Below are 25,699 nucleotides of genomic sequence, written 5' to 3'. Positions count from 1 at the left end.
AAATCCCAAACTATAGAACCTCTGAGTGATTTGGATTAGAAGAGATCTTAAAGCTCACCCAGTGTTACCCCCTGCCATGGCAGGGACACCTTCCACTGTCCCAGGCTGCTCCCAGCCCCATCCAGCCTGGCCTTGGGCACTGCCAGGGATCCAGGGGCAGCCACAGCTGCTCTGGGCACCCCAAGCCAGGGCCTCACACCCCCCTTCTAAATAAAGAATTTCTTCCTAATATCAAATCTGAACTCTGTCTGTTTAAAGCTGTCTTGTTGGTGTCTGCCCATGTAAAAAGTCATTCACCTGAGCTGCTCTCTGGAATCACAAATGGTTTTAATGCAGCCTGGGTAAGAAAATTATTTCTATCCCAGCTCCCTGTTAAACAGCAAACATAAAAGGCCACTCTTTTAATTCTACAATCCTAAACTTGATCCTAATAAATTATATACTTCAAGATATCTTCATGACAAGACATCTCATTAATTTTAAAGAGTACCCTTTTATCTGCCACTGCTTACATATGAGCAGAGATCTATAAGTCATGTGCTATAAAGCCATATTAAATTCTGCCTCACAGAAGATAACATTATTATTTAGAATATTGTTATATTAAGTAGAAAAACAAGAAGTCACCATACACTTGTAGGTATATAAGCAAAATCAGAAGCAACTTAGAACAATTAAGGGAGGCTTTGCATTAATGAACAGGATTTCCTGCCGAAATGGAGTTAGAAAGACAATGACACTAGAAACAATATGGAAGAAAGGAATTTGATGTGGCAAGACAAAAGTAAATATTTACAAAATAAGCCAAGAGTTTAATTTCCAGAGACCAGGAAATGTATTTTTCAACTGAAAGCATAAATTGTTCGGCATCTCATGGCCACTTTCCAGCCAATGTTGGGAAATGGATGCTCCTATTGCTAGAGAAGTAAAAGGAACAGAAAGCAGTAAAATCCTTCCCCCGTATCTTGGTACAGATCATTTTATTCCCCTTTTGTCTGGCACGCCAAATAATATCCTTGTAACGCCACTTACAGGGCAGAGGTGGGCTAAGACCTAACTCTAGGTTGTACTGAAGTAGAAATTCAATAAGCAGACTGTGATCTACCATCGACTGAATTCCTGCACACAAATCCTACAGAACATGATTATTTTTGACTTGACAGGGCAGTGCTTGCAGAGCACCATCTCTCTCCTGTACTTTTCAAGAGAGTGGCAAGCAGGAAACTAAATTCTGAAAGGCTGAAAGCTAAGGAAGGAAAATCAGTACAGTCCAGTATAAACAGAATATATATTTGCAAAGCTCATATTAAACACAAGGCTTATTCTGAGCTAAAAATCCTCAAACCTGTTTTAGGTGTCTCAAGATATGCATGTAATTCCTTTCAATGATCCCTGGGTTTGTCCTGTTAATATTTTATAAGAATATCAAATGGGCAGAGCACACAATATTTCCATTTTATCTACTTGCACTTAATTCAATAAGGGTGTCTCATAGCTGCTGAGAGATGACATTTGCCTTGAATGAGGGCAAAACTCTGTGGGTGAGAATCAGAGGGAATTGCTGGAGAAAGCATCCTGAGCAAAACTCTCACACAAAACCCTAACATAGAAATAACAACATGAAAATTAAAAAGACACTGTTGTCATGCAACCTAAGGTCCAAATCCCTGTCCTTTGAGCAGCTCGGATTTGGCACAGCTCTGCTCAAACACACTGGCTGTGCAAGCACATTTGTATGTATTTGTACGTATCTGGGTGCTTGCTACACTTGGAAAGAGAATTGCTGTGCCCTCTAAACTCATTCTGACAGGAAAGAATCTGGGTCCACTTTAGGAGACAACAGACTCATTCTGCAGGCAGAAGGTCACAGGGTATGGGTGTTGCCAACAGCCCTCTTTGTTCCACGATTTAAGCAGAACATGAGTCTGGAGCCCTGGTTGAGGACCCGGAGCCCTCACGGCGCTCACCTCTGGCACCACCCTGTCCTTACACAGCCCCGTGGGCTCTGAGGGCTTGGCTTTTTACTGCCCTGGCTCAGTTACAATGAATTAATTGCAATCTCCTGTGAAACTTGGAAATAATATCATAGAGTCATAGAATGTTTGGGTTGGAAGGGATCTTAAATCCCATCCCACCCCCAGCTCCTGCCATGGGCAGGGACACCTTCCACTGTCCCAGGTTGCTCCAAGCCCCATCCAGCCTGGCCTTGGGCACTGCCAGGGATCCAGGGGCAGCCACAGCTGCTCTGGGCACCCTGGGCCAGGGCCTGCCCACCCTCCCAGCCACCAATTCCTGCCCAACATCCCAAAATGTGTGCCTGCCCTGTGGCAGTGCAGCCATGGCCTGTGTGCTGTCCCTGCAGGCCTTGTCCCCAGTGCCTGGGCAGCTCTCCTGGAGCCCCTGCAGGCCCTGGCAGGGGCTCTCAGGTGTCCCTGCAGCCTTCTCTTCTCCAGGCTTTGACCTAACTTCATTAAACTTGAATTTTGATGTCAAAGTAGAACAAGAAACATGCCCCTAGGAGGACCCATCATATGCTGCAGACACAGAATAATACTAATTTTGTCTTAAGCCTTTCTCTCCTTTCTCCCTCCTTTCTTTCGGTCCCTTTGACCTGTTTGCTCCACAGGAAAGATTTTACTGCTTTCCTCATGGACTGACCTTGCCTTTGGCCAGGTGTCCTTCCTGATCACATCTTTCTGCCTCCACAGTGATTCTGCTAGTGGGCATGGAAACCTCTAGCTGTCTCTCCATCATCACTACAGTTTGTTTCGTTATATTACTAACATGAAACCTCTACAATTTTAAAGAAATGGAAACTTTTTTTTAAGAAATAAAGAAAAATCTGTTGGACCAATCAACTTCACAATAAAGCCATTGCTAGGGACACTACAGAAATGACCAGAAATTCAAACCTGACATAGGTGTCACAGCTAAGATGTTCTCCCAAACATAATTTTGGGTGCAAGGACTCTCTTTTGCATAACAACAAGATAATTTCTAAACTTCCAGTGCCCCATAAAGGAAAAAAAATTGAAAAATAACACATTTATATCTGTGAGTATCTTCCATAACTGTTTATAGTGAGTAGCAATCTTTTTTTCCCACATCTGTATTTATAAAAAATTTATATTTTCATTGTAAACACTTGTGAACCACTGAGAACTTTCACGAGTACCACGGCTCTAAAAAGTACAGTTTTTAAGGAAATGAGAATTTTTTGTCTTCTTGATAAAGTTAGATGTCATGTGTTCAGTGTGCCTGAGGCCACACAAAAAATAAAGACAACGTAAAAAAAACCCAAACCAGTGGATAACTCCACAATCAAAACAAAGCATAATGAACAATCACTTAAGATTGTGTTTCACTTTTGAAACCAAGATGGTGAATTAAAACTTTTCATAAGACCTTACTCTATTATTTCCTGAACTTTTGAGTCAAATTCCAGTATTGATGAAGTCAATTTTTAATGTAAAATAGGCATAAAGCATAATATATTGAGTGTATTACCACCTCCTTCAATGGGGTACCTCCATCCATACCATGCTAGTGATTTTGGCTCAAATATCTCATTTTAAGCTGAAGCTGGAGCTGAAATTTAACCATTCCCCCTACACCTTCATCAGGAATTTCACACAGGATGTTCAGTCTTGGTACATAAACTGCAATTTCCAAGGCATATGTATTCAAACCAGTACATACAGAATTTAAATTTTCAAATTTTGCTCACACATTCCTTTCTGAATAAATCATGCCAGACACAAAATACCTTTGAAGGAATAAAGAAGACGACTTTAGGTATGGTACTTGATAACAAACTCAAAATTCACACTACAGTATCTGGTATCACACTATCCACACAGGCTCGAGCAGTGACCCATGGAAACATCAGAGGTTTAACAAGGCCAAATGTTGGAGCTGCTCCTGGGTCAGGGCAGTCCCAGGATCAACCCAGGCTGGGGCAGAGCAGAGGGAGCAGCCCTGGGAGAAGGAGCTGGGGGTGCTGTGGTGAGAGCTGGAGCTGCCCCAGCCTGAACCCCCTGCCCTGGGCTGATCCCAGCGTGGGCAGCAGGGCAGGGGGATCCTGCCCCTGTGCCCTGGGCTCAGGTGAGACCCCACCTGCAGAGCTGCCCCAGCCCTGGCTCCAGCAGCACAAGGACGTGGAGCTGCTGCAGCCAGTGCAGAGGAGGCACGGAGATGCTGCCAGGGCTGGAGCCCCTCTGCTCTGGAGCCAGCCTGGCACAGCTGGGGCTGCTCCCCTGCACAAGAGAAGGCTGCAGGGACACCTGAGAGCCCCTGCCAGGGCCTGCAGGGGCTCCAGGAGAGCTGCCCAGGCACTGGGGACAAGGCCTGCAGGGACAGCACACAGGCCATGGCTGCACTGCCACAGGGCAGGCACACATTTTGGGATGTTGGGCAGGAATTGGTGGCTGGTAGGGTGGGCAGGCCCTGGCCCAGGGTTCCCAGAGCAGCTGTGGCTGCCCCTGCATCCCTGGCAGTGCCCAAGGCCAGGCTGGATGGGGCTGGGAGCAGCCTGGGACAGTGGAAGCTGTCCCTGCCCATGGCAGGGGGTGGAACAGGATGGGAAGATCCCTTCCAGCCCAAACCACTCTGGGATCCTATGACTGAGTGTATGCAACTACACAAAACACCCACACCTTCCCCATACAGTATTTGTTGGAAATACTTCTCCTCTCTGCAAAAAGCACTGATGTGCAGATCAATATACGTTCCAAGAGATGAAATGTTTAAACATTTTCAGAAGGACATGAAGGCATACTAGTACTTGAAAACAGGAAAAATGCAATAAAAACACAGGATAATGTCAAATAACGTAACATCAAATTATGCAACATATCAAGTGTTTTTCTATACAAAACCCAGATTAAGTTTATTATCTACTACTAAACACATGCTGTAACAACACAGTACTTGAAAAATAAGTATCTCAAATAAAAATTGTTTACATCCTTCACTGTAATGTCAACATCATCCCCTTTGATGCATTTCTGTGAATTTCTGTTCTTGGAAACAAACCTGCAAAAGGTGGCCTGTCATAAATAAACCACTTTTTAAAGGAAAACTGATGTTAAAATAGATAGGAAATTAAAGATAGGTATTTTCATCCTGAAAAATACTGCATCACCGAAATAAAACATTTATCAAGAATATTAAATGTTTTGTAAGGGATGTTAATATCCAGTCAGAACCCAACGGCAGTGAATGCTGAACAAAACAAGGGATAATGAAGCATTTCATAAGAGTGCAATTCACTATGGAAAAAGCTACAGTTAATGACCTACACGGAGGTTAACTTGGCTTTAGGAAGTCCCAGCCTGCCCTTGCCCAGTTCAGTGTAAATGCTTTGCCAACATCCTGGGAAATCAGCCCATGGCGTTTTTTAAACTCCTGTTATTTAACATTTCTTTTTATTTTCTTTATTTCTCTCTTCTTGGTAGCTCCAGCCTCTCAACAACACCCATGTCCTTTCCTATGTATGTCTGAGAGATAATGCCAGGTCCTTTCACTTTCATCACTTTCCACGTATCTTTATTATGAACAGTAAAGTTGACCTCCCTAACATCACATCCCAAATTCACAGTGTTTAGTGATTTTCTCTCCCTTGTTCTATAGCTCATAAGAAAAAACAAAATTAAACAAAACAAAACAAAACAAAAAAACAAACTAACAAAACCCACACAAACAAGCCAACAAACAAAAGAAGGTGGGGGGGAAACAACCTGTGAAGCATTGCTGGAGGGATTTAAAAGCCCTGTGAATGTGAAATTTTGGGACATGGGTTACTGGTGACCTTGGCAGTGCTGGGGAAATGGGTAGACTTGATGCTTTTAGAGGGGTTTTTCAGCCTAAAAGATTCCACTAAATGTAGAGCAAGGACTTAGAAGGGTTAAAACACAACTCCAGAGAAAAGCATATAGGTATCAAGAACACATCATGGTCTGCAGCATTTACAAAATCATTTAGAAATACACTACAGCTTGAAAAGCTCTGAACTACTCATTGTTGCAGGAAGATGACAATCTTGGAACGGATAATCTGGAAGCCTTTAAGGAAGGAAAAATGTTTGGAGCACTGAATTCTCCCAGCTTTGTCTCCATCACCACCACTGTTCCCCAAACAAACACGTGTGATCAAAATCATCGTAGCTTACAGCAGGAAAAGGTTTGTCAGCATCCTGAAGGATCCCCAGCTTGGACCATCCCCTCATCTTTTATTAAAATATTTTCCATGTCTAGCAAAAGTCACATCTTACCCAAGTTTCACAATTCAACCTTGACAGAGATGAAATGCAATCCTGCTTCTCCACTCTAGACTGCCTGTCAATGTTTTCAATTTTATTTATTCTTCAGTGAAAAAGGTATTACAGACAATACCAAAGAGATCTAGAAATGTTACATGGGCATGAATAGCCCGTGTTAAAAAAAAAGCAGATTTTATTTAGATAAAGCTATTGTTCATTACTTTTCAGTAGGAAATATGTCATTATTTCCCACATACAATGTCATCTGAATTACCTTACCCACTGCTGAACCTGTCATTCTGAAGAGAGATGATTTTATTGCCTTCAGACATCCTCAAGTCTCAGAATTGACAGGACAACTAACACATATTTGATTTAATTATTTATTTCAGTGCTTTTGCAGTTGTGCAATATTTTTCCATCTTAGAAACTAACATGATAGCTTTTAAATCCCAGTCCTTTGAGCTGCACAGTAATTAAATTTACATTGTCTTCAATTTATTTGGAAATTAACCTCCTTCCCACAGAGAAAGAGGTTGAGCTTTACCTCCCACTCAGTTTTATAAATCTTATTCTGCTGTGTAATTCTTTCTGCCTCTATCAATCCAAAAAATCCTCCTAAATTCCAAAACACTGCCCTCCCAAAAAGGCACTTTTTAAAAAGGCATGTTTCTATGATGTTCCAGGTCATTCTCTGTTAAGACAACACTTCCAAGAACTGACTTCATGATGATAAAGCAAACACTAACAAATTTCATATTCTATACAATACAAAAACCAAGTACAACCACCATGGGTTGGGATGTTAATTCCACTCCCTCTTGGGAAATAAATGCTAGGCCATAGGATCAAACATAAACTGCATTTCAATAGGATATTCAGAAGAGACACAGTAAGAGTCTTTCTAGGCATGTACAAACATTGTTCTGAATTTCAATTTACCCAGGTGACAGAACCACAAAATCATTTAGGATGGAAAAAACCTCAGAGATCACAGAGTCCAAGCTGTGCCCAACCTTGTCACCCAGCCTGGAGCATTGAGCGCCATGCCCAGGCCTTCCTTGGACACCTCCAGGGATGCGGACTGCATGGGCAGCCCCTTCTAATTCCTGAGCAACTTTTCCGTGGGAGAATTCCTTCTGCTGTCCAAGCTGAGCCTGCCCTGGCCCAGCCTGAGGCCGTTCCCTCTGCTCCTGTCCCTGTTCCCTGGAGCACAGCCCGACCCCCCGGCTGTCCCCTCCTGGCAGGAGCTGTGCAGAGCCACAAGGTCCCCCCTGAGCCTCCTTTGCTCCAGGCTCAGCCCCTTCCCAGCTCCCTCAGCCTCTCCTGGGGCTCCAGCCCCTTCCCAGCCCCGTTCCCTGCCCTGGACACGCTCCAGCCCCTCAGTGTCTCTCTTGTGCTGAGGGCCCAGAGCTGTCCCAGCACTGGAGGTGCCTCAGCAGGGCCAGCACAGATCACGGATGAGTTTTCCCAATCTTGGTGGTGTAATCTGAAATCTTAATGCAAGGCCAAAACTAGTCCAGATACTGAAGCAATTTGTAAATGTTAACAACTACACAGACAGTATAAAGACTCTCAAAGATAAAATCAAGATAATCATGGTATTTTACAATTAAGCCAAGTTGTAACAGACTGATGAAGTAAAGACTAGATAAATGGACAGGGAGGTGGACAGAAACCTGGCTAAACTAAAGAGGTCAGAGAGCTACAGTCAGCAGTACAAAGTCCAGCTGGAGCCCAGCCAGAAATGGTGCACCCCATGTGTTGATTGCGGAGGAGGCCACGGAGATGCTGCCAGGGCTGGAGCCCCTCTGCTCTGGAGCCAGCCTGGCACAGCTGGGGCTGCTCCCCTGCACAAGAGAAGGCTGCAGGGACACCTGAGAGCCCCTGCCAGGGCCTGCAGGGGCTCCAGGAGAGCTGCCCAGGCACTGGGGACAAGGCCTGCAGGGACAGCACACAGGCCATGGCTGCACTGCCACAGGGCAGGCACACATTTTGGGATGTTGGGCAGGAATTGGTGGCGGGGAGGGTGGGCAGGCCCTGGCCCAGGGTGCCCAGAGCAGCTGTGGCTGCCCCTGCATCCCTGGCAGTGCCCAAGGCCAGGCTGGACAGGGCTTGGAGCACCCTGGGCTAATGGAAGTTGTCCCTGCCCATGGCAGGGGGTGGAACAAGATGGCCTTTAAAGATTGCTTCCAACCACTCTGGGATTCTGAGACCAGCGGTTTCCAACATCTCCACTGATGCCCCAGCTGGTGGAGCAGGCTGCAGCCTTGGTAAGTTTGCAGGTGATGCAGAACTAGGAAGAGAAGCGGATGCACATGATGGCTGTGTTGCTAGAGGGACAAGGACAGGCTGGATAAACACCCCAAGAGAAACTTTGTGAAGCTGTGAAGGGATGTATTAGATCCTGGGTGTTGAGGGTCAACCACATACAAAGCATCTTTGCAGCAAAGGCCCCTGTGTTCCAACACAGAATTGAGGGTACACCAGGAAATGACCCTCATAGCAAAGAGGCACCTTGGGCTGTGTGAGGCACAGCACCACCAGCCCACTTTTGAAGTGATTCTCCCTCTCTACTCAGCACTGGGAAGCCTCACCTGGAGCACTGGGCTCCCAGCAGCAGGGACAAGCACACACCACAGCAGGTCCAGCAAAGCACCACAAAGGTGATGAAGGGACTGAAACATGTGATATGCAAGGGGAAGCTGAGAGACCTCTGATTAGCCTGGGAAGAAAAGGCTCACAGGGGTCTCAGAAAACATCTGATAGGGGACAAGGTGGTCTTAGGTCATACATAGGACTTGATGACCTAAAGGTCTTTCCCAATCTAGATGATTCTGTGATTCTGTGATTCTCATGGGAAGGTCTAGAGATGAAGAAGCCAGGCACACTGATGCCCAGAGAAAGACAAAAGGAAATGAGACCAAATTGCAATACAGGAAATTTCATTTAACCATAGGAGAAAAACCACAAGTTACACAGAGAGCCTGTGGAGTCACCATCCTTGGAGATAGTAAACATCAGCTGGATGTAGCCATGGGCATACAGCTCTTGGTGACCCTGCCCTTGGAAATGACAATCTCCAAAGTTGCTTCCTAACCAGGCACTTTAAAGATTCCCTGAAATCACAGCATTGAGTACCACTCAATAAACAACAAAATGCAAGGAAAACTGCCTGCTGGGAATGAATACCAAGTCAATGTAGAAACCTGTAAAGCCACGACTGCACTACAAAGCACTCTGGGAAATACAGAAAACATACTTCAGGGTAAAATCCTGCAGTAGCAAGAGGATGGCTTGTTGATTAGTTACAAAAATGCGCCATTGGAAAGATCTGATTCTATTTATTAGGTTGGAAGTTTTTTATAAACACTGATTTTTAATTTTTGCCAAGTGAATGTCACACTAAAAGCAAGGTCTTGCATCTTTTTTCACTCTGGTGAAAAGGAAAATATCTATGTTGAATTCCCTTTAAGGTCTTCTCCAAAAATGAGGAGTAATCCCTGAATTTTCACCAACTGGAAGTCAAAAACTCTATCACACTACTGCTAACAGGTCCGTTGGAGGTACCTTGCTACATCTTATCTACAAAACTAGATTTTCCTCATTTATAAAATATTCTGGTAACTAATAGAGAACACAGGCCAAATGTAATGCTGCACATCATGCACCTACAAGTATTTAAAGTAACCAAGTGAACAAGGCAGGAACATTAAATGGGAACTTTAAAATCTTTCATTAGTTACATGTATTGAACCAGTTTTCAGCTAGGCTGACGCCCCAGAAAACTTTTCCAGCAGAAGAAAAGCCAAACGCTAATCATTGTCCTGGAGGTTACACTGGGGCTGGAGGATTAGTCATCTTTGGAAACCAGTTGTGGTTGTTCTTATTTTCCTCTCCCACTGCTTTTTCTGATCTGTGGCTGCTGCAGTGGGAGCATTCTCATCAATGTTTTCTCATAAATTCAGCTTACAAACACGAAAGAACAAAACCACTTAAGAATAGCTCACAGCTCTCACCCCCTACATCCTGCTGCAGAGTGGGGATCCAAAAACTCCTTACACAACTTAAATCAATCCTTTGGAGGATTGGAATAAAGAGCTGACTAAATCTTCCCCCCAAGCTCTCTCTGCATTTCTTGGTCAAATAGGCTGTGGCGAGGAAGGGCGATACCAAAATGTGAGAAGACATAACAGTTGTTTTCAGATGTTCTCAACAGAAGCCAGAAATTAAAAGAAGAGGAGGAGTTGTTCTTACAGTGTTATTAATTCTGCAGATCTGGAATGGTTTGGGTCACTTAGGTCAGTATGATGCCCATTTCCAATTTTTCAGGCGTCACACTTTCAATAAGCAGGTGAGCAGTGTTCCCTATTCCTTTCCTCCCCATCCTGTCTCAGCCACATGGGGAGCCAGGCCAGGTCTGCAGGACCCAGCAGCCTGGGGGCTCTGCCTCTGTTGTAATGTGCTTATGACTCCTCTCTGGTGGCACCTGCCTCTTTGACGGAGAATCACTGATTTAGATTCAACAGCTGGGCAGCTGGAAGACTACCCAAAACTACTTCAGAAGGAGAACCATGAGGTGATGCCTCCAATCACTTATACTGCTAATCAATTTTTTTTTAATCAAAAGAAGCCAAACTTTCAAACTCATGCTATCTACAGCTGCAGTTAATTAGAAGAATATAAACACCCAGGTATTTTCACAAAGCAAGTCTCCCCTATGGCTCCTGTGCAGAACATCTCTGCAGCACATATCACAACACCTGGCTTGAAACAATTTGGACTTACTGGAAAACATCCTGGGTTTCACTATATAAGGCTTATCTCCTGGACTCATCACTTTTAAACTAACATACCAGCCCCCATCAGCAGACCACTCAGATATCCTTCTTATGCACAACATCCCACTAACCAAATTACGTTTCAAGTGAAAGCCTCCTATGAAGCTGAGTATGTTGTGAGGTTCTCTCATTTAACTGCTGATTCTTGGGGTTATTGACTAAAAATAACTGCTGAACTAAAGTTTTATATGTTTTATGAAGTGGAACACTTTGCATCCAACCTTAAAAGCATAAAACTTTAAACCTTTTGCCTTTACATTAACAAGATTAATTTCTTTCTGCTTCTGTTTGTCAGAGTCCTTGATCAAAATTTAAAATTTCCCTCATCACCACTGTTCATATGCACAATTTGAATCCCTTATGCTCATCCATCTCTGTCTCCACGAGACACCTGCAAAGAAGTTTGCTGCACTGTTCTTCTTGTGAATCATTTGTTACTCAAGATTTGCAAAATTCTTTGCATATTTTAGTATTGAGGGTACTGCCCAGTTCTGGGTGGACACCCAGATCTCTCTCAGGAGACCCATGAATGTGGTTTAAACATTTAGTTCTCAACTGACATCAAGATGTAGATGCTCCTACTTAAAAGGGGAAAAATATATACATTCTGATGCTTCAGTCATTCTGACTGGAACATCTTAACCAAAATTATCAATTGTGACAACTCTAGCTGCAGTCAATACTTTCTTTAATTTGACAGATTGGAACACATTTTGAATCAGCAACATATGTTTGTTATTTTTTAACTGAATAATTTTCTATATTTAGGCATTAATTAAATATTTTACTAAGCTGCTTTCACTAGTCAAAGTTCATGCAATGCTGTTTGGGAAATCAAAACAGACATGAGTGCATCACCTAGATGCAGAAAGCAGAATACCTGCAGGGCACTCCCTGCTGCCAGTGGCACTGACTTAAGGAAGCGATGGAGAGGTGCACCCAGGGAAGTCAGCAAAGACTACAGAGGGGCTGGATCTCAGCAAGGTTTTTTAGTCTAAGGATGTAACTGGCTGAGAGGAGTATAAATTCTTTCTCCTTTTAGCTATAAGCTGTTTCGGTATATTCAGACTGACATGCATTTTGTTAGCATTCTCCAGAACTCTTCAGACAAGCTATGGCATTTTTCTCCTTTTACTCCCAAAACAATAGCTTATTTACATACTTACCAAAGAATAAGACACCCTCCCAATGCTGATTAAATGCCAGACGTTACGTAGGAACGCAAAACCCCCGGACTCTGAACATACTGCTACAATGGAAATGTGTGAAAGTAATTTTGTTCCAGTTTCATCTCATGGGAATGTGGGCTCATAAGCATCCAATTAAAAATAATTCTGACTGATCGAGATGTGTTTTAGCTTCACATGAGAATGCATCTAGAACATGCCTGTGATAGATTTTTACCAGGGTGGGAGGAATAAAGATTATTCTAGAGAAAGAACCTCACTCTTGCAATTTTTCCCCATTCAATTTCATTATTTGTACATGAGAATTTAGAGTTTTGGCAACGTGTGCTGTTTTGTACTATTTGGGTCAAATCACCTGGGGAACCTGAGAAGATATAATTTTTAATGAGAAGATTCCAAATCAAAATGTAGCCCTTTAAAGCAATCTGTAAGGCAAACAAATGAACAAAATCCTGCATGGCAATCTGCCTGTAACTTCCATTTTTTATGCCAAGAAAGCCACTTTGATCCACTCATCTGACACAAGCCATAGGAATTCCCTCAGCTACTTCCTCCTTCAAGTCCAATAGTTTTGGCTGGACTTGGACATAGCTTTTAGGAGAACATCCAATCTCATTTAAAAATTCCAATCTAGGGAAATCCAGAGCCCTTGTTATTCCAGTGACTCATATACCATGTAAAAACAGATGGACCAGTCACAGCTGGTTTGCTTTCTAGCTACTGGAGTGCATTGTACTTTTGTGTAGGATCACAGAATACCTTGAACTGGAAGGGACCCCCAAGGACCACGAGGCCTGGCCCTGCACAGCCCCCCAACAGTCCCACCCTGGGCATCCCTGGCAGGGTGTCCAGAGGCTCCTGGAGCTCTGGCAGCCTCGGGGCTGTGCCCATTCCCTGGGGAGCCTGGGCAGTGCCAGCACCCTCTGGGGGAAGAACCTTTCCCTGATATCCAACCTAACTGTCCCCTCACAAATCTTATTAAAGAGCACCCTTATCAAAGGATTTATTTGCCCTTAATCTCCTAAATAATTTAAGGAGTAAACTCATAAAAATGCCATAGAGTACTTCTGATTTCTTTCAAAGTCAACCTGTTCCTCTTATCTTGTAGCATGATCTATGTGTGTAGCAGTCCACTAGCTTTATGAAAACCTTGCTTTCATCAAGCTTAGACAATTACACTTTTATAGCAGCAATCTCTCCTCTTCACTGATCACTCCTTCCCTAAAAAGTTTTTTTGATGCTTAGTTTTAAATAGGGCAGGACTTAACAAATCGATGCAGAGGTTTCCACTAGACATGCACCCACTTGATAAGCATCCAGTAAAACTGTACTTGAGACCTGCAAGCCAGGCAGTTCTTCACCCAGTGAATACCCACAGCATTGATTTTATATCTCACTGGTTTCTTGATCACTGTGCTGTGCAGTACAAAGATAAATAGTCTATAATAGAATTATTTATAAACAGTTGTGCTCTGCCAAGTCACTCGATGTTGAGTGTAAAGTGATCCTTCCATAATAAACAACTCCAAGCCTTCAATAAAATTATGAACAGCTGACTAAAAATCACAATCACAAAGCAATAAAATATTAAATTATATTCATTCAAGAAACCTCTGACCTTTATTTTTTCTAAATTCTATTTCTTCTCCCAAAGAAAAATTATCAAATGAGCTGGATTTTGGGGAAATGATCTACACCAATGCAGCAGCCAAAAAAAAAGACTCGTCTCCCAAGCTGTGCCCCCAGCTCAGAAACTGAGCCCCACAAACTATCTTGAGCATGGAAGCTCAGAGAACAGAGTTCCCACAGAAATTTACAGGCCACTCCAGAGAAATGTCAGCATATGGGTATTAACAAACCAGCCTGAATCCTTGAAGAAATATTAATGCAGTTTGATTGGTTTTTTTCCACTTGTTCTTGCTTCTATTTACTTCTTAAGTGACTTAATTAAATTCTCTCAGGTGTCCCATGGTCTGCCTAAGACTGAAGTTTAAAATACACCATAACCACTCAACTCAATGACTATTGGTTGACAATTACAGCAACTCACAGCACGGGGCAGGCATTGAAAATAAAAAGTAAAACTGTGCATATTAAGCCCAGTAAGAAAAAAAACACCTTTGAGACTTCAAGCTTAACACTGGTAATGGAAGCAGTTAGAATTTATCAGTGGCACAGCATTCAGACAAAAAAATTGTTCACTGTCACAAAAATGTGCCATTTCTAACCCTGACACTAAAAGCTGGAGATACTATGCCATATGTTTCAATAACAAGAAAAATTTCCCAGCCCACCCATAATGATACTTTCTGATAATGCAATGACACTGCAGTCCCTGAAAGGTACCAATCCAGTTCCCATCAGCCTCTCAGCTTGGCAGGATGCTGAGCAGAGACCACTGAATGGTGTTTGGGGGAACAGAAAGGAAAAAGAGAAGGAAAAAGATCTTTGGTAAAATCCCAGCTTTGGAAGCAAAGTGCAGAATCTTATTTAAATATCTTGCAGAAAAAGAATGTTTTTTATTCAGTATTATAAAAAAAAAAAGAAAAACAAACCCAAGCTTGTTTATTTCTGAAAAGTGCTCAAATCTACCAATTTTTTGTATGTATGGGAGAAATAAATTTCTCTTAGGGGGAAAATATTTTAAACTATGCTATCTACCATTCCAAAAATAGCCTGCTTTAGTGATAAATGAAGTGAAGCTGGTTCTTTCCTGTGACAGATCCAGATTCTGCCATCAACATTACTCTACTTTTAATCCTATGACAAATGTGGGGCCATTTATGAAAGCTCTGACAGGTTAAGCTCACAGTGAAATACGGATCAATGTTTGTCCTATCCCTGGAAGTGTTCCAGGCCAGGTTAGATAGGGCTTGGAGCAACCTGGGATAGTGGATGGTGTCCCTGGTCACTGGAAGGGGGTGGAATGAGATGAACTTTAGGGTCCCTTACAAAGCAAAGCATTTAATGACTCTAAACAAGGCTGATGCATTGACTATTTCACTTGCACTAACTTAGGGTGAGTTTTTCACACTATCTGCCTAAAAACGCAATGGCAACAAATGCTCAAGATTATCAGAGAAAAAGAATTCACATCTGTCAAGACTCATTTGAAAGAATATGAATTGCTGCACATCTCCACATAGCAAATCAAATGAGTTCAACCAAGAGCCATTTAAGGTTCAATAATAAACATGTTTGCCTTATGTTTTTCCCCAACTTCCTTTCACAGACTAAAGCCAAAGAAATATGTCAGAGTTGCAAATGCTTAAGCTGTTTTTGAGGATGATACCTAAACACTTTTCCAGCATTGTCAGGTCAGTGATCCATACCAGGACAGAGGACTGGGATCCAGGCTCTGTGCCCCAGCACAGCTCGCAGTCCAAGGAAAAAGGAACTGGAAACTGGATAATAAATTCAAGTTGGCTTTAAGCAGCACTTGAGCATCAGGTTGAAGCAACGAAATTAAACCATTTCTAGTAAATTAGCAGCATTTCTCAAAGCTAACCTCCAAGGCTGAGATCCTGCTAAGGCGGCACATTCTTAAATGAGTATAATTGCATAATTCCATTGACTCTGATGGCATGGGAGAAGGATGGCTGCAAAGCTCATTCTCCATACACTTCAGACAATGCCAGAACACTTCTGAAAGGGAGCATTATAATCTTATTAGATACATTTTGCTGTTTAAACAAACCTAGCATTAAGTAATAAAAGATAACCAAAACGGATAAACTGAATGGCACTTTGATATTGTATTTCTTGGTCTTTTTTATCTAGGAAAAAACCCCCATAATTTAAATTAATCCATAATAAATTTTACCTCTGCAACTTTAAGACATATTTACCCAATTTACAAGGCTCAGCAAAACTGTATTTCCTGCTTTCACACACAGTGTCAAGCTCGCTATGAAACTAAAACTGTCCATAATTTGTTCAGCATCCCAGAACTAATCATTGCTTGTTAGCTGACTCTTTGCTAGTACATGCACTAAGCCAGTCTGCCTTCAAAAGCAATTTTCCTGAGCTTGACTGCAACCCAGAGAGGTTTAAAACAAAACAGCAACACACACGAGCATTAAAACATCACACAATGAATATGAAATGCAAAAGGAAACAGTAAAAGTGGCAAACATATCTCACATCACAAAGCACAGCCACTGCAATAAAAAATACATAGCGCAGTCACAACAGAATTATTAGATATTAGGAATTTTGCATTACAAATCCAGGCTCAATATTTATGCTATGCTAATGCTGTGCATAATAAAATGGGTATTCTATCCACTATGTTTCTTGAATTTGCAAGAGACCTAAAGAGACTGGCACTAAATCCCAAAGAAAGCTGCCTGGAAAATTGGTGCTGTGGGCTTGCTTCCTGTGGGAGATCAAAATATGTGCTATTTTGCATTCCCTCTACTGCTTTAACCAGTGTTGGCTGTCCAATAAGTCTGGGGTGTGGTGTGCCTGTGCCACATCACCACCAGGTCCTCACACATCCATGGTACACTGAAAACCTGAGAAACACAGAATGGTTCGGGTTGGAAGGGACCTGAAGGACCACCTATTACCACACCCCTGCCATGGACACGGATGCCTTCCACTGTCCCAGGTTGCTGCAAAGCCTCATCCAACCTGGTCTTGGGCACTGCCAGGGATCCAGGGGCAGCCACAGCTGCTCTGGGCACCCTGGGCCAGGGCCTGCCCACCCTCCCAGCCACCAATTCCTGCCCAAGATGCCAAAATCTGTGCCTGCCCTGTGGCAGTGCAGCCATGGCCTGTGTGCTGTCCCTGCAGGCCTTGTCCCCAGTGCCTGGGCAGCTCTCCTGGAGCCCCTGCAGGCCCTGGCAGGGGCTCTCAGGTGTCCCTGCAGCCTTCTCTTGTGCAGGGGAGCAGCCCCAGCTGTGCCAGGCTGGCTCCAGAGCAGAGGGGCTCCAGCCCTGGCAGCATCTCCGTGCCTCCTCTGCACTGGCTGCAGCAGCTCCACGTCCTTGTGCTGCTGGAGCCAGGGCTGGGGCAGCTCTGCAGGTGGGGTCTCACCTGAGCCCAGGGCACAGGGGCAGGATCCCCCTGCCCTGCTGCCCACGCTGCTTTTGTACATGTTTAATGCAAACATTAATATATTTGCACATAAAATCTACCAAAATAGCAATGAAAACTGTAATTCTTTGACAAGTACAAAGACAGGCAACACCATCTGTGGGTATCAGAGCATCATTAGAGACCTTCTGCTCCGGACTAAAATCTATATTCTTTGCCAAGAATACTGGATGGGGGAGTGGTGATTATGAATCACCATAATTAATTATCCTCTGCCTTTAGTAATTTCTAAATTCCATCTCTTCTCTAAACGGGCTGATCACACAATAAAGCAAAACACTGTAGTACTCAACAGAGGATAGATGCATGGATTCAAACAAAAAGCTTTTGACACCTCAATTATGCTGTTGTATTTGATGCTACTTACACACTTAGACAGGCAAATTTCCTGACTGTACTTCTCTAATCATCCAATATCAAAACAACAATAGAGAATTAGCCATAAAAACCAGCTACCTCTATATTTTTACAGCAGTAATTTCTATTTCAAATCCTCTGTTCTCCTCCTATCTCAGAAAAAGATAACCTTGAATGAAAATCTGAGATTTTACAATCTCCCAGATTGATGTACTCTAATATACCTCAACTGATGCATAAGCCCCATGTCAGAAAGTGATACCAGTAAAAAATTTCTCCATCAGTTGTGGTAAGTGGGGAGTTACTATGAATGAATGTTTTTGCTCTAAAAATTTCATGAGCTTGTTACATGAAAACACATACAATGTTATCAGTGCTTATTTTCATCCACAGAACACCTGAAAGATGCAATATCCGCAGAGAAGCACTTAGTCTCCCAGGGGTGATTTTGTCAGCTCAATGTGTATTGCTGTTGCTGTACAGAATTACCAAAATTTCATGGAAACAAGCTGGAAGAATTACACTATTTATTTTACATTTTCAGTACATCATTTCTACATGTAAAACATTACATCTGAAAGAAGATTGTAGTGTAGACTGCACTTATTATTAGTATTCATTTTTAAATAAGCCTTTGAAATCTCAGGCTTTTGACTACTTTAATACCATGTCCCTGTTCCAAATTAATCTGGAGAATGCCCCTGGGACAGCTAGATTTTCATGTCCTGTTGAGATCTTCAGAGTAATTCTCCATCATTATGTACTACTATAATTTTTTTCTTTTGTACAAAAAGAGCTATTTCAGCTTGCATGCCGTATTTTCTTCCCTTGACAATCAAGCTGGTTTTACTTATGTTTACTGTGTGGTCCCTTGCTATTGTATGCTGGCTTAGCTGGGAAGCTGCATTTCCACCCTGGATGCCTTCCATGTTCTGATCAATTTTGTCACGCAATTTTTTCCTTGTTTTCCCAAAGCTTCTAGGGACTAGGTTAATATATTTAATTATCCACAGCATCAACAATGAAATAGTAAAACTTTAATTTTTACTTGGAATAAACAGCTAAGGGAAGTCCTTTGGGTATGGCAAGTAGGACTTTTAAATTCACCCTTTTTACAGTTTCTGTAAAGCATCTATAATTCCCTATCACAAACAAGGATTTGGGGCTGATGGATTCTCATAATTCTTATTCTGTATAATTAAAAATAATCAGACATACAAAAAGGAGAGATCTTTAATTGTCCCAAGTAACAATCAATGGAAGAGGAAATGGACTCAGCTTGTGAGTTTTAGGAGGTTTAGGTTCGACATTGGGAAAAATTTCTTAACCCCAACGGCGGCCAGGCCTGGCACAGCTGTCTAGGGCAGAGGTGGGTTCCCTGCTTCTGGAGGGCTTTAAAAGCTCTGTGGATGTGGCACTTGTGGACATGGGTCAGTGGTGGCCTTGGCAGTGCTGGGTAATGTTTGGACTCGATCTTGGAGGGCTTTTCCAGCACAAACAACCCTGTGATTAACTTCCAAGAAAATTTTCTGAACTTGAGGCAAAAGCTCTATCATTTTTACTCTTGAAAAGCAAATTATATAGATAACGTTACAAATAAAACAATGGGTGTCAAGAAGTATTAGACACTTGCTTGTAACCCCTGCACCAATTCCAAACAAACTATGCAACTGCAATGGAAGTTTTGTGAATCACAGCTCAAGTTCTTATGTCAAGGCTTTGGAAATGGATTAAAATACTTTAACATAAAAAGCATTTAAGGTTTCCAAAGGCCAAAGAATATGTATTCTAAATTTAAAAAGACAAACCAAACCTCCCATATCTAACACACTTTTTAGAATATACATAAAGGATGTCATAAAGACACAAACTATCCCCTTAGAAATTAAAATTATTCATCAGTTAACTGAAAACATGCACAGATCAGTCACAGGGCATGCAGCATGCAGTAAATGGAGAGGAGAGGTTAATAACCTGGAAGCATAGGATCTGAGAATGTGAGAACAAGTTAAAGACAAGAGTTCCTCTCCATTGTCACTGAGGGTCGAGAAGCAATGCTGCAGCGTAGAGCAGTGGGAGTGGGGGAAATACAGTTTGTCCAAGACATACACATATCTCCGCAAGTGGCGGCAGGTATAACTGAAAGACAAGGGTAGAGGGAGACAAAACAGAAAAAAGAGGTGTTTTCCTTTAAGAAAGCTAAGTCATGGTTTAACATCCCTGGCTTTTGTGCCAAGAGTCAATGGAAGATGCCAAGAAAGCAATGGAGCGGTTTGACATAAAACAAACAGTTTCAAGAAACAGAGGGATCTGTTTGCCCCTGTGCCCACACACTGGTTCTGTCACTGCTGCACAGGGAATTCACCAAGTCTCAGACATCAGACACAAGAATTTGGGCTTCTTTTGGGTGTGTGTGTCATTTCTCTCCATCCTCCCCCCTGCTTTTTGCTCCCAGTAGCATCTTAGGAAAAGTTTTATCTCTCTCAATAAATGCAGGAGACTGGCCACTGACTTACAAAGGTTACCTTTAAAAAAACCTAAGAATGTTCACAAAATTTAACTGCCTTTCATGAAAACTGACAGTTGACTTAAAGGGGAAACAATCACACTGAGTTATTGATCAGTGTGAACTGCTCTTGTAGCCTGGGATTTCAGTGGTAGAGCACTCCTGTGTTTAATTTTAGTTGCTCAAATGCAATGCTTAATCATAACAGAGTTACTCAATTAAGACATGGCCAGCTTTTCCACGAAGAGCTACAGTCACTTCTATGAAGTAACTACAGAGCAAGCAAAAAAACATTTAAAATGGATATTAAGCAACCCTGAATACACCTGAGTAAGAGATATATTGCCTATGCCTATGCACAGGATATCCTCCCACTCATAATGGAAAGGAAAATAAATTCATTAGTGTAGTTCACCTGCAACACACTGCATCACTGGAAAACTCTGAGGCACATAGAAAATATAACCTCAATTACCTTTTGTTATAGGGTTTGTACAGAAAATACTTCACGGCATAAAGGTGCACAGCCCAGGGTGTGCCAATATGATGATGTGATGTGATGATGTGTCTCAGTGATCTTACAGCTGGACTTGGTAATCCTGGCGATCTTTTCCAACCTGAACAATTCTGTGATTTTAAGTTCTTCAGAAAGTGCTTTAACCAGCTCTATATACTGTGAGACAAAAAGGTCAGCTCCTGATGGTCCTACCAGGCTCTGCTGTCCTCATCTGCAGCCAGGGGACATGGCTCTCTCCAGGACAGACATACTGGGAAAGTTTCCCATGGAGATATATGAAATCAAGTCTCTTGTACTGACTTTGGCAAGAACCAACAACTGAACTCTAGGCTCCAGCATCCTCACCAAATCGAAAACCCCCATCGTTTCATTGCTTCATAGATGGAAAATTGGCCCAGGGGTTATACACCCAACCACCTGCATTTCACAAGCTAGCGTCTCTCTAAATCCCTATGTGACATAGTCACATGTGGCTGAAACACCTTCCTGAGACACTTGTGTACCTCAGGCAAAAAACAGGACAAAAAAGAGTGCCACTAACACCTAATCGGTGCAATCAGTGGGGCTCTAAGCCCAAGACTGCATCAAAACCAACACCTCCCTCTTCTTTGCTTTAAACAACACTCACTACTGGATTACATCAGTCCTATCTTTGCTCTGGAAGTTTAAGAACACAAGATCCCTTTTGGCACTTCATTTGCAGACATGATAATTGTCAGGAGATCAAGAAGCTTCAAGGATGTCATTTCTTAAGCTTTCATGCCTTTTCTGCTTTCCTGACCACAGCACATTGTGAGCAAGGCAGGCCATTCATTTCACTGCACAGGCCAGGGATGGACACAGTAAAGGATTTACTGGGTCCCATACTAAAAAAAACCCTCAATCCACAAGCCTGCCCTTCCAGCTACCTGGAGATGCCACATATTTTTTTCCAAAACCAATATAAAGAGCATAATGATGATGCTTTGAAGATTTAAATGGTTCTAAGTCCACTGTTACCATTTACTTTATTAACCAGGCCTTTTACTAGAAAACTCGTTCCAGCTATTCAGTCTTGTTAGATTTATCAAGAAATTGAATGGGTCTTCCATTGTACAATCCCAGGATGGTTTGGGTTGGAAGAGACATTAAAGCCCATCCAGTCCACCCCCTGCCATGGGCAGGGACACCTTCCACTGTCCCAGGCTGCTCCAAGCCCCATCCAGCCTGGCCTTGGGCACTGCCAGGGATGCAGGGGCAGCCACAGCTGCTCTGGGCACCCTGGGCCAGGGCCTGCCCACCCTCCCAGACACCAATTCCTGCCCAACATCCCAACATGTGTGCCTGCCCTGTGGCAGTGCAGCCATGGCCTGTGTGCTGTCCCTGCAGGCCTTGTCCCCAGTGCCTGGGCAGCTCTCCTGGAGCCCCTGCAGGCCCTGGCAGGGGCTCTCAGGTGTCCCTGCAGCCTTCTCTTGTGCAGGGGAGCAGCCCCAGCTCTGCCAGGCTGGCTCCACAGGAAAGTGGTAACATCTTTGACCCCTGTCAACATTCAGCATAGATGGGAAGAACAGGATTTGATCCTGTAATTACCATCACCATATTTATGTTTAACTGACCAACAGGGTGAGGTGACGGTACGTGGTGGAGGAGAAGTTTTGCCAAAACATCACCCAGAGGTTCTGGAGACACACCCAGGGTGACACAGTGTCAGCAGCACTGCCCTCCATAGGCCATTCTTATTTTCAAAGCTGGACTTGTCTACTGAGAAGTTTGTCATTAAACTCACATCAAGGGCAATGCAATCCTGTTACTCCATGACTGTTCATAGCCGCTTTGACCAGCAGAACTTACATCAAATTGAAGACTAAGCATTTCTGTTATTAAGTCCTCTGAAGTAAATCTGAATAAAATCAAGGCTTAAGAGCAGAGTTCCTTTAAGACCATATACATTAAGAGACATTGACATCAACTTTCACTGACTGCTTGTGAGTTTGAAATAAGCTTACTTGATCCACCAGAAATGAAGTTTCCAGGTACATCTACTTTTACATGTTACTGAAATGTGTGTTTTCTGCATGTTTCATGGGCCACATTTCTTTTGCTTTATAGCCAAAGGTGATATTCAACTATAATGCAGTACAGAAATTTTTGAAAAACACTACTGCAAAAAATAAAGACAATCATGCTTGATTTCAGGGATGTGTGTGTGTGCATGTGTGCTATTCAGGTATCCTGTTTAACCTGGAAACCAAAACTGCAGCTCACACTACAAAATCCCACTTCAAAAGACTGTAATCTCCTTATATAGAAAGCCATCTGATCAACATTTTGAATTCTGATATGACAACATGACAGTATCCATTTCTAAAAGCTTAAAGGAAGAGTGTCTTGTTACAAAACTCTGTCAGGGAAATCTGGGTAGACTTTAGTTATCCAAACCAAAAAAAGGTAGCTATTCGTATATAACAGTACCTATCACTCTATTTATGGTAATGAAAATAATGAAACTCCTCTCTTGCCTTCTCACTACACAAAATACACAGTGACATTCAATAGAAATTTATATTATGAACAAAATTCCATATCACCATCAAAACTTCAGGTTAGTAAAGTTCATTGTTTTTAACAGCCATGAAAGCCACAGAACCCAAAACTTTCAGATCCAAGGCAACAGAGGTAAGCATCAGTATTTTGGAGACTAAAGAGCCAGGACCCTTTCTGTCTGGTAGTTCCCATCTCTCATACTGGATCAGTTGGGACCCTCTGTGATTACAGAATATCAGCTGGATGGAAACATAAACATGGAAACCCAACAACATCTTTAAGGTAACATAAGATGCTCAAAACTGACAGGCATCATGGCAAAGCACCAAATCCAGTCTTTATGAAGTCAGAAAGCAGCATTTAGAAGGCTCCAAGGATTTAATCTCATAGGTATTTTTGTAGGTTTCTTGTTTGTTTTTCACTTTCTCTACCACACATTGAGGATGGAGAATTTAAAGAGACAAAAATTAAACAAAACACCAAAACCACCATAAAAATGCTCACTTGTTAACCATCAATAATGTGAATTTTGGAATAAAAATATACCCAAAGTAATTTGATACTGTAAGAGACAGCACAGAGAACCTGACATCTGTGAAGAAGCCTGTAAACGACCTGGTACCTGAGAATTTTTTCTTTTCATGTTTCTGGCATCCCTTAGTGATTCCTTCTCTGATCATGGCCCTGTCTAATCTTGCCCAGCAGCTGGTATAAATTGAGAGGGCAGGGAGCAAGCTGCAGTATTGGCTAAAGAAAAAAAATATAAGAGAAAATAAAAAAAAGGGGAAAAAACCCCAAATAAACCATATTAGTCAGCTGTATCAACCTCCTAGAAAAAGAAAAATAAAAGTTAATTTGCTCAAAGGCATAATTGGTCCTGCTTTTAAGTCTCCCCAACTTCTGAGCTGTCCTTTCCTCTGTTACCCTACAAGGGCAGCCTGTTCTCATCAAGAGGAGAATGCCTTCATCTGAGTGCTGTGAGAATACTCTCACCCATTTATCACAATCTTCCATAATCCTGGAGCTCTGGTCCTCTGCCTGAGAGCTTTTTAAATTTGTCTGAACCAGAAGTAGTTAAAAGGAAGGCTAAGACCCTCTACTCACTGATCACTGCTGGACTGCCAGACACATGTAGGGCAAGCACGCAATTTCTTCACACGTACAAAAATTAACACAGTATATCTACACTTATTGCAATTTAGTGCAGATTTGATAAATGTAAAGAAAAATATTATTTTCTTTTTCTTACCCCAGTCACTAAAGGTATTCTGATGACAGGAGCTAAACGAGAGCATCAAAGGCACACTTTAAAATCTATGGGAGTTTGATGTGGAGAGCCAGAGGGAAGGTGGAGGTTGCCATGTGAATAGAAAAGAATATTTTCAGCAGGAAGGGATCTACAACTTTCTAGTCCAACTGCCTGACCAGTTCAGGGATGACCAAGTTAAACCATGCTAAAGCCCTGGCACAGGGTACCCAGAGCAGCTGTGGCTGCCCCTGGATCCCTGGAAGGGATGCCCAAGGCCAGGCTGTAAAAAAGGCTTGGAGTAGCCTGGGACAGTGGAAGGTGTCCCTGCCCATGGCAGGGCATTGAAATGATACAAGACTAAAGTCAAACCATGCTGAGATTCCATGATGGACCACCTCTCTAGGAAGGCTGTTCCAGAGTTTGACTAACTTCTCAGTAAAAAAATGCTTCCTAATGTCCACTCTGAACCTCCCCTGGGCAGTTTTGAACCATTCCCACACACCCTATCACTAGATCCCAGGGAGAAAAGGTGACTCCCTTCCCCAGGAAGCTGCTGCCAGGGAGCAATGAGGCTGTGCCTCAGCCTCCTTCTCTCCAAACTAGGCCAGCCTAGACTCTTCAGCTGCTCCTCACAGGACATTCCTTCCAGCCCTTTCACCAGCTTTGTTGCCCTTCTCTGGAAGCATCCAAGGACCTTCACATCTTTCTCAGATGGTGTGCCTAGAACTGCATACAGCGCCCAAAATGGCACTGCAACAACGCTGAGCAGAGTGGGACAATCCCCTCCCTTGACCAACTGGTTTTACTTGTGTGATGCATGCCAGGATGCGGTTTTCCCTCTGGGAATGCCACGGACCAAAGGATGTCACAGCTTCCTGGAGCTTTAGTTATCCCCCAGATCATGTGGAAGCCCTCCAAGAAAATTGTGTGAAACCAGCAGATAGTCAAAACCAACAAATAAATAAGACTTTGCTGAAGATTCTTCCTAAGTTTCTCTGAAAATTTAAACATCCTAACTGGACACTAAAATTATTTTGGGTTAGGTGATCATATCACTTCTAATATTTAACTCAAACTTCACATTAATTCAAGCAGTCAACATAAGGCTACAACCACAGACTAAACACCTAGCAAAAATAAGAGTTTGAAAACAAGAATTG

At 42.7% G+C, this 25,699-nt stretch overlaps 1 protein-coding gene across 9 annotated transcripts in view; it reads right to left on the bottom strand.

The window, feature by feature from the left end:
- DYM (dymeclin) overlaps window positions 1–25,699 on the bottom strand; it is a 209,079-nt gene that overhangs the window by 71,186 nt on the left and 112,194 nt on the right. For 4 of the 9 annotated variants that reach the window (XM_064405419.1, XM_064405420.1, XM_064405418.1 and 1 more), the window contains one exon: window positions 19,719–19,883. The exons of the other annotated variants lie outside the window; for them this stretch is intronic. In XM_064405419.1, the coding sequence (XP_064261489.1) occupies window positions 19,719–19,883 (165 nt within the window). The remainder of the gene's footprint in view (window positions 1–19,718; window positions 19,884–25,699) is intronic. 9 annotated transcript variants of the gene reach the window in all.

Source organism: Passer domesticus, chromosome Z (genome assembly GCF_036417665.1).
Source record: "Passer domesticus isolate bPasDom1 chromosome Z, bPasDom1.hap1, whole genome shotgun sequence".
NCBI lineage: Eukaryota > Metazoa > Chordata > Aves > Passeriformes > Passeridae > Passer > Passer domesticus.
The sequence above is the reverse complement of the archived record's forward strand: the minus strand, read 5'-3'. Positions and strand labels throughout refer to the sequence as shown.